This window comes from Eurosta solidaginis, chromosome 1 (assembly GCF_040869045.1).
Source record: "Eurosta solidaginis isolate ZX-2024a chromosome 1, ASM4086904v1, whole genome shotgun sequence".
In the NCBI taxonomy this organism is placed as follows: domain Eukaryota; kingdom Metazoa; phylum Arthropoda; class Insecta; order Diptera; family Tephritidae; genus Eurosta; species Eurosta solidaginis.
In genome coordinates this window covers 9,397,178-9,407,627 of record NC_090319.1, presented here as the reverse complement: position 1 = coordinate 9,407,627, position 10,450 = coordinate 9,397,178, and the positions used below count along the sequence as shown (strand labels likewise).

Sequence of the window (10,450 nt, the reverse complement as noted above, 5' to 3'; positions counted from 1 at the left end):
AACAACAAATTTAATATCTTTACAGCATATAGGTAAATTATGTCAACATTCAACTCCAGTAATGATATGGCGCAACAAAATACAAAAATAAAAGAAAATTTCACAATGGGCGTGGCTCCGCCCTTTTTCATTTAATTTGTCTGGGGTACTTTTAATGCCATAAGTCGAACACAAATTTACCAATCCTTGTGAAATTTGGTAGGGACTTAGATTCTAGGACAATAACTGTTTTCTGTGAAAAGGGGCGAAATCGGTTGAAGCCGCGCCCAGTTTTTATACACAGTCGACTGTCTGTCATTCCACTCGGCCGTTAACACGATAATTTGAGCAAAAATAGATATATATTTACTAAACTTAGTTCGCATACTTATCTGCACACACTTTATCTTGGTATTAAAAATGGTCGAAATCGGACTATGACCACGACCACTTTTTCGATATCGAATGTCTTAATTCTATACCAAATATGAAAAAAGGGATGAAACATGGTGATTAGTTTGGTTTTTTGACGCAAAATATAACTTCAAAAAAAACTTTGTAAAATGGGTGTGACACCTACCATATTAAGTAGGGGAAAATGAAAAAGATCTGCAGGGCGAAATCAAAAGCCCTTGGAATAATGGCAGAAATACTGTTTGTAGTATTACATATATAAATAAATTTAATGTACCCGACAGATGATGTTTTGGGTCACCCTGGTCCACATTTTGCCCGATATATCGAAAACGCCTTCACATATACAACTAAGGGCCACTACCTTTTGAAACCATCATTAATACCTTTAATTTGATATTCATTTCATACGAACACATTCTAGAGTCACCCCTGGCCCACTTTTATGGCGATATCTCGAAAAGGCGTCCACCTATAGAACTAAGGCACAATCCCTTTTAAAATATTCTTTAATGCCTTTCATTTGATACCCATGTCATACAAACACATTCCAGGGTTACCCTATGTTAATTTTCCTACATGGTGTCTACAATTTGGTGGATATTTCGAAAACGTATGTGATATTAAATTATAAACCACCTGTAAACCATCTACGAAACCCTACGAAACCAACGCAGCTAAACTCTTAGCCTGAGTATGTAATGTTCGGTTACACCCGAACTTAAGAAAGAAAATCAACGTTCTTGTGAAAGAAGTCAACCAGAAAATAGTGCAATATTTTTTCGGCTATATTTTCATTGTTTTATTGTGAAAAAATTTGGTGAACAAAAAAAAAATAGAAAAAAAAAATAGTCAACAATAATATGTCAAACTGATTCCTCTTGTAGGCAATATTGGTCTCCCCTGTTCTCGTTGGAAATTGTTTTTGCAATTTGACTTTGCGATAAAGTAAAATTTTGGTCAGTATTTTAAGCTTGGAATCGAAGCAAAAAGAATGTAGTGTCATATACAAATGTAGGTATTACAATAAAGAATTTAAGTGAATAGCTGCCGTTTCTTCCTTTAATATAAAGTCAATCAAAATAAAATGCATGCACACTTATTCATAGATGTAGCACCAAACCATTGTGTGCCAATTTTTAAAAGCCATATTATCTTTTGCTGCAAGTGCTTTAAAAATAAAATTTGGATTTTTTTGCTGTTTTTATATTTTTCGTAAATTATTGAAAATAATTTAGTTTTGATTTTTATTTTGACAGTAAAATTGAAAACACCGATTAGATTTTTGACTTCCCTAAGCATTCAATGATGAATGAGATAATTAAGAACTTGCATTTTGCATGGATAAATGAGTTCAATAGGGGCTTTAATGTAGGAAACATGACTAATTACTTCATTTGTAAAATTGGTATTATCATGTAAATTATACTTTTCATAAATTACATTACAGCTTTCGCCGTTCCCGCATCGCTACAATGCCGAAGATCATCAAATTCGAACACTTTCTTTATCTACCAAATTTCTTTTATCGTAGTGTCGGCATTGATTTATGGGGGAAAAAAGGTGGATTTCTTTTACAACTTATGTTCTATTTATGCGTAATTAATACAGCAGTCATCTTTATATCAGAAATGATATTTGTTGTTATAAGTTTCACGCGCGATTTTGTTGAATCAACGATGACACTTTCGTATGTTGGTTTTGTTATTGTCGGTTTAATTAAAATCTATTACATGTGGAAAAAACAAAAAGAACTGTCAACATTTTTAGCATCAATGAAACAAATTTTCCCGCATACCGCAGAAGAGCAAAATCAAATGAATTTACGTCGCCATTTAAGCCAAAGTCGATTTGTAATGAGCGTTTTCACTACAAATTTTATGATACTAATTTGGACATATAATTTGTATCCATGGATGGAACGTCAAATCTATGATTGTTGGTTGCATGTGCGCACAGTTGAAAGGGCCATACCATATCAAAGCTATATACCATGGGATTGGTCTGATCATTGGAGTTACTATTTGCTTTATCTATCAGATATCATTGCCGGTTATCATACAGCAGCTGGACAAATTGCAAGTGATTTAGTTATTTGTGCAATGGGAACACAGATTATTATGCATTATGAGCATGTCGCACGTAAAATATCTGAATATGAACCAAAAGTCAGTTTGTATCGGAGACAAAGAGATAAATCAAGGAAAAATGCGCTGCAAAGACGTGGCGTTGATTTGGAAAGCGGAGCCTATCGTGAAGATATGAAATTTCTTGCTGAAATTATAGCATATCACTCGAAGATTTTAAGGTTTGTTGTTGTTTGGACGGAAGAGTTTTTAAGCGTTAGCATTTATCATTCCGTGTCAAATCGATTAAGGGTTCGAAAAAACCGGTTTGTTTTGTACAGTTTATTATCATTTTGATATTGGAGAAAAAGTACTTTCTTAAGGTACTGACATTTCCAAAATTAAATGTTTCTAACTGATTTAAAAAAGTTACTTCTAAGTTGTCATTGCGACGAAATTACATTCGGATTTTGCTTCTATTTGGGGAAAACAAAAAAAAAAAAAAAAAAAAAAAAAAAACATTAAAAATAACGCTAACATCAAATCATTGTTTCTACTTTACCTAAAAACTTGAATCAATGTTTAGCTTAACGGATAGCTGGGGTCACAAAAGGTCTACAGCCAAAAGGTCAATTGATGTTATAACCAGTTCAAATGGCCATAAGAGGAATTGCTATTATGACCACTTCAACTGGTCTACTGACGCTATGACCTTCCTAAATTTGTGTTTGTGGTCATTTATGAAATTTCTGTTTGACCTAACGGCCATTTTTGGAAAACGACCATAAAAATATAAAGCAATTTAAGTTAAGCAGGAAATCATAAAAAAATATGCAGAATGGGTTAGTAGCTTAGTTGAATATTATGTTCTTATTTCAAAAAAATCCTCACCGGCCAGCAAAATAATTGACCTTATCGCTACTTGAGAAAAAGAGTTGGCCCTCTGATCATTTCGAAAATCAGGCTGGCCATAACGTCAATATTGTTTATATTGTACTCATTTTAGAATTGACGTTGTGATTATTTCATATGTTAATAGCTTCAACTGACTTTGTGACCATTTGAGTGGGTCACAAGGTCAATTGATGTTATGGCTATTGACCTTATGTCACCCCTAACGAAGAGCTGTCGATATAATCAATGCAGGTTTTCAATTAAAATTATTCATACCAATATATTTCTGTTATTTATTGGTATCAAACATTACAGCTTATCGGAAATCATGAATGAGGTATTTGGTGTGGCATTGTTAGTAAACTTCATGGCTTCATCATTTGTTCTATGCTTTGTTGGCTTTCAAATGACCATGGATACTGATATGGTTTTTAAGATCAAACTGTCTTTGTTTTTGTTCTCATCATTGGTGCAAATTTATTTGATAAGCCATTATGGACAATTACTTATTGATGCCGTAAGTTAAAAAGCACAAAACAAGTTATCTAAAGACAATAACAAGTCACAAATATTTGAAGAATTAAGGAATTGAAAATATATAGCATGGAGCAAAATATAGCATTATCAACTAAGCTTTTCCTTTTTAATTTGAACTTTCTATAAACAAAAAACTTCTATGAATTGTAATTGAAGCTTTCCAAACCAATCTCAAACACGTTTTCGAAAAATTTTAAGATTTTATATGCAGTTCTATGCATTTTTTTGGGCATAAAGATTTGTAGCCCTATCAATTTAAAAGAAAAATAAAATATCTTAAATCGGAAAGTGTTAGAGAGAGTAGTCTGACTATTTGCGCGAGTATCAGGTATAATAATGAAAACACCTATTTAGTGTTGAAACATTTAATGAGGACTAAAAGACTTTCGTTACATTTGATTTCATATATGTAATAATAAATGGTTGCTTATGTATAGTTACGAGTATATGCATATTTGTCTCATGCGTGACATACATATTCGGTCCAAATATGTTCTCTGTAGGAAATACTATTTAATTTTGCAACTACATTCTATAATTTCAACAGAAAAAAATCTGAGACACTTCGTAAAAAAAACTTTCAAAAATCAATGCGAATTTTGAGGGGCTCTTAATTTCGAAAACTCTACACATAGTACTGCCAATGAAGCAACTAAGCAACTAAATTGAATCATAAGTAGCTCACGAGCCTAACGAATATTTCAAGATTTGGGAACCTCTCCAGATGCAAAGTTCTCGATATCTCGAATCTCGAGTTTCTCTCCCTTTTTTAGAGAAAAAATAATTGTAATCTAAGTACTTATAATTTATTTTAACAGTGTCACCACAAAAACAGAATGTTTGAAAAATTACAGCAGAAGAATCCTCAGATCTCACTGAGATACAAATTGAAATGCACAGCAGCCTTGGTCATATACAAACACAAAAATATTTCATTTGAAGTAGACACACATTTAGTTCACTTAATTAAACTGAACAGCCTTTAAATATATATTGCTAAACTAAATTTTCACTTTTTCCTTTTCAAGAGTGTCAATGTAGCACAAGCGGTTTTCTCCCATGACTGGCCAGATGCTCATGTTCATTACCAACGGATGCTGGTTTTAGTTATGGCGCGTGCTCAACAACCCGCTATGCTAAAAGCAACGAGTTTTGTGCTAATTTCGCGTGGTACTATGACAGATGTGAGTATGTCCAAAAAAAAAAAATGTGAATTTACAAGAGGCATATTAATTTGGTATATTTTGTTGCATATATTTTACGGGGAGCGAATTTGAGGCAGGTTTTGGTGATGGGTTCCCATTCTTTGCCGAAAGCAATGAATGCTTTATCGTATTGTAACGAATTTACTGAATTCTTGCAACCTTCTGCTAAGTTCGAATCACTAAACTCTTGAATAAATATCTCCACTATTCAATAATGCAAAATGGCCTTTATTAAAGTTCTTCACAATAACACTACTATTGCTCGCCAGATAGCGTCTTAAATCAAACTGATTGTCGCGCCTCTACTGTTGCTGCCTTTTATACTGTCTGATTTCCTCGTTGCATATTTCTAGGCTTTTCTATTTCCAGAACTTACTAGTTAGTTATAAGCTATAAAATTACTCAGCTGTAACTACAGATGCATGATTTTACAGATTGTCTCAAACCCTTGTATGTGTGAGCGACAATTGCACAACCATTGCATACTTTCGGGAGTCTCCCAGATTTATGCACGTGGTTGTGCGTTGCTTTTCCGCCGCGTGTACGTACATAGTTATGTGTAAACATAATGATTGAATTATTGATGTGCATACAAGTCACTGCTTAGCATCGGCTTAGAGATGATAGTATCCCTTAGTGCTGCTAATATTCATTGCAGTATGTTTAATAATGAGAGAGAGAGAGTATATTGTACAATATCAAAATTTAGGTCTCTAGTTTAATGGAGCTAACAGAGAATTTTTACTGTCATGTTATACGGATACAAAATCCATGCCTTCTTCAGACACTTTAACGTTCACCACGACTATCTCTACGAACACAAAGAAAATATGACATTTAGCTTGGGGAACCGTAAAAACTCTGCAGGGCTGGTAAGAAACTGCTTGAACTTGTCCAATGTTTGCTTTGTAATGGACACTACCCACCATTACTATTCTTATTCAAATGCGTCACGTCACATGCCTTTACTTTAGGCTTGGTCAGTGATAGCAGATGTAAGAAGTGTCGGTCGTTTTGAGGTGAATTGTTCGTCCGAGCTATCGTTCGCAATACAGAATGAAGCCCTAACAAGCCAACCTAATAAAACCGCACTGCGTTTTTTTAGCGCACGCAAACAACCGGCGTTGTTTGCCCTAACCCAAATAAGCATGCGTTGCGACAATGTTAAGCATGTCTGCAAACGTCAAATCTAAATGTCACGCAGAACAAAAATTGGAAATCGAGTTAGGTTTTCACGCAGCAAATTCAATTTGAGTTGCTCTCATACAAGTTGTATGAGCATGAGACATTTTTGACAGAAAATGACTTGCGTGCGTTTATATTAGGTTGGCTTGATAGACTCCAGCTATAAGAAGTGATGCAGCTGTCAGATTTAGAAGCAGCAAGTGGCATAGGTCCTAGAAACTTCTAGTATATTCAGTAATATAGCTGAAAAGCTAATGTAGAGTGGGGGGATCAGAAACAATTCGAACAGAAAAATTGTCTGGCACGTATAAAAGCAGTAAAAAAATTTTTGTATTTAGAGTGAATAAATATTCGTAAAAATGCGTTAAATGCAAAAAGGCCGCAAAAAAGGGACCAATTTTTTCCATTAAATGGGGACACATCGAGTCATATAATAAAACGTGGACTTGAAGTTTTATTTTCCATAATATGAATACTGAAATGTTTGATTTAGAATAAAAAGATGTGAAAGGTTTGGTAGTCAAACATTAATTCTTTTTATTAAATAAATTCTTTCCCTTTTATAGTTATTTACTTAACCTATACATTCATAATTATTTTAATACTAATAAACAAAAATATGTACATTGGTAATGGGGTATGCATACATGTAGGTTTGTATACATGCTTTGTATACATGTAGATTTGTATGCATGCAAGCATACATGTAGATTTGTATGCCTGCTTGCATACATGTAGATTTGTATGCCTGCTTGCATATATGTAGATTTGTATGCCTGCCTGCATCATCAGCAGATCAATGCGAGTAATTTGGTTAATGCTATGCATACATGTAGATTTGTATGCCTGCTTGCATACATGTAGATTTGTATGCCTGCTTGCATATATGTAGATTTGTATGCCTGCCTGCATCATCAGCAGATCAATGCGAGTAATTTGGTTAATGCTATGCATACATGTAGATTTGTATGCATGCTTGCAAAGTCAGCAGATCAATGCGAGTATTTGGTTAATTCACATTATTTGTTGTATGTAAATAATAAGCAGAATTTATTAGCTGTGAACGGACAAGGGTTTCATATTCGGCATTCCATTGATGTTAGCTAACCGCTGTGTTAGTTCAATAATTTATGTTGTATAATATTGTAATATGATTGCTACTAAGAAGTATTTGGCATAGAAGTTCATGATGCGTAATGCCGCAAGTGTATTGCATAGGTGGTTATGACGCATAATGCTACAATACGTAAAAGGTCATTAAATTAAAGGTGTGCCATCATGGTATTAGGAAGAGAGGGCGGGGGCATTTACATATCAACTAATATGGAGCCAGGGGCCACTCTGTCTATGCGTAATGAATTGACGTACTTCGATATAATTTTTAAAGGGAATGGAGTTATATCGTTTATTCCATATTTTCGGACTATTTCGGAAGTGTTTTTTCAGCATTTCTGGACAGCTTGATGAACACGTATTATTTTGTGGATCATTTCGAAAATTTCGGTGCAGTTTTGAAGCACTAATGGATTCTGTTGAAACTATTTCGAAACCATTTTAAGGCTGTTATGGTATCACTTTGGGATTATTTTCGGAACCATATCGAGACTATCGGGACCAGTTTGAAAATACTTCAGGATCACTTCTTGTAATTTTCGAACACTTTCGAAGTCATTTCGGGTCAGTTACAGAATCATTTTGAGATTTCTTTGGAATCAGGATTACTTGAGGAATTCTTTTAGGTATAATTTCGGTATAACTTCTGATCCATTTTCAGATAGTTTCGAACATATTTCAAGATAGTTTCAAAATGGATCAGGATCACTTCGGGACTATTTTAGGAATTACTTAAGGACTTTAACGGAACCAATTTGTTTCATAAACATATAAGTATAAGGTCACTAACACTTCCCTATTAAATTAAGAATCATTACGAAAATTTCGCTGCAATTTTGAGGCACTTATGGATCCTATCGAAGCTATTTCGAAACAATTTTACGACTGATATGGATCACTTCGGAATTATTTTCAGAACTATTTCTAGGCTATTTCGGGACCAATTTGATACGATTTCAGGATCACTTCTTAATCATTTCGAGACTTCCAAACTCATGTCGGGACTGTTAGAGAATCGTTTCAAGATTACTTAAGATTATTTACGGTACTATTTCGGGACCAATTTGAAACAATTTCAGGATTAGTCCGGTATTATGTAGGTATAATTTCAGTACAACTTCTGGATTATTTTAATATAGTTTCAAACACATTTCAAGATACACTCAAGATCATTTCAGGATCATTTCTGAATTATTCCGATACGTTTAAGAAAATAATTAAGAACAGCTAAAGGATTATTTTTACTGTAATTTCAGAACAACTTCTGTACAACTTCAAGATTATTTCAAAACAATTTTAGGACTTAGACGATATCACTTGAAACTGCCTGAAATAGTCTCGAAATGAGACTTTAAATAGTCCCTAAGAGTATGTAACATTTCTGAAAATAATTCAGATTATAAAAATGTATATGAAAGAGATCAGCCACCCTTAAACTCGTGCCTGCCATCTTACTTTGATTAACAAAAAATGTCCCAATGCACCAGTTACTGAGCATTTGCTGTGGTGTTATTCACCCCCCTTTAACTTACTCGTTTGGTCTATATCAGCGATGGGCAAAACGGCTCTTATGAGCCCTTTGCTCATACGGGCACGCTTTGCACATTTAAGTGCTAGGTGAGGGACGATCAAGTGCAGGTATGTGGGGCGAAGAACACAGGAAGAGAATAATATACATCTTGCTTAATACATATTTAGCAGTTCAAGCTATGTGGAAAATAGAGCTGCCATCGCTCTTATTATGTTCGAATTATTAAGCGTTTTAAGATAAACTAGCCTTTACCGGCGGCATCGCTCGCACTAAAGGCCACAAATATGTAATGTCGCTTTTGTGATTCACAACTAGAACTGAATTTTCAGTTGTAATTTTAAAAGTTCCGTTATGATTCAAATCATAAACAGAGCAAGTTTTAAAATTAAAAAAATGGTCGCCGTAAATTAAACACACATGCAGCACATGCTCCAACAATTTTTGCAGTGTGGATTTAACGATATATGGGCAAATCCCAAAAACTTTTACTTTTTTGGATACTCGGGGTTTACACACGGGCAAAAAACTTAAAGCCAGAAAGAAGTACAAAGACATTAAGTTTGACCTTTTGACTATCCGACCTGATGATTTTAAAAACCAAGAAAGTTGATAGTAAGTTTTACAGAACTTCGAAACGTAAAAAACGTTGATTTTTACACTTTTTCAAGCGATACCATTGATTTTTTTTTTTTTTTAATTTTTTCGACAAAATTTTGAGGCATCGCTGAAACTCTATGGAATTTAAACTGAATGTTGCCTTTGAGACGGAGATTCTAAAAGTATGAGCAAAATTAATGTGCCCCTCCAATACTCAAAACTATCATCAATCAAAGTAGCGATACTTTTTTTTGTCATTTTCAATATTGACTGTTTTTTGCTTATAGCTTTTTGAAATTTGGGTTATGCACGATAATAGCCTATCAGGGACTAAAAATTCCTGGGGCTTCAAACTCGATGTGCCCCTTTCAGTTTTGAAGGTAGAGGCAGAAAAGTGGAAGCACTTGGTTGCGTAAATTTTTTACAGGAGCATGTTTTTTTAGTGGGCACAGCTACACTTTTACTTTTATCACTTCATACCCGTTTTTTAATTTTTTCTCTACACCACAGTAGTATACCATCAATTGCCTCATCTTGGAATATTCACGCAAGGAAAGTTATTGATGTCTGTACATGGGGCAAATATACGAAATTTCCAACAAAAATCGGCAATCGTCCATTAGTGTAGAAAAAAAAATTTTTTTTTTTTTTTAACCAAGTTTTATTTAAAAGTAAATGAAAAGAAACGCAAATTTGGTACAAAACTTTGAAAAAGAAAAAAAAAAATTTTTTTTTCTACACTTTTTGACGATTGCCAATTTTTGGCGAAAATTTCGTATATTTGCCCCATGTACAGACATCAATAACTTTCCTTGCGTGAATATTTCAAGATGAGGCAATTGATGGTATACTACTGTGGTGTAGAGAAAAATTAACAAACGGTATGAAATGTTTGACGGTTACCCGGTTTCATATTTTTGCCGATATTT

The 10,450-nt window shown here is 34.0% G+C and overlaps 1 protein-coding gene across 1 annotated transcript; it reads left to right on the top strand.

Annotated features, from left to right (window-relative positions):
* The first annotated feature begins 1,868 nt into the window (after positions 1 to 1,868).
* LOC137254619 (odorant receptor 85c-like) lies at positions 1,869 to 10,149 on the top strand. Its single transcript, XM_067792468.1, has 5 exons — positions 1,869 to 2,701; positions 3,669 to 3,870; positions 4,919 to 5,074; positions 9,809 to 9,933; positions 10,032 to 10,149. Exons 1-5 carry the CDS (start codon positions 1,869 to 1,871, stop codon positions 10,147 to 10,149), a joined length of 1,434 nt encoding a protein of 477 aa, XP_067648569.1.
* The last annotated feature ends 301 nt before the right edge of the window (positions 10,150 to 10,450 follow it).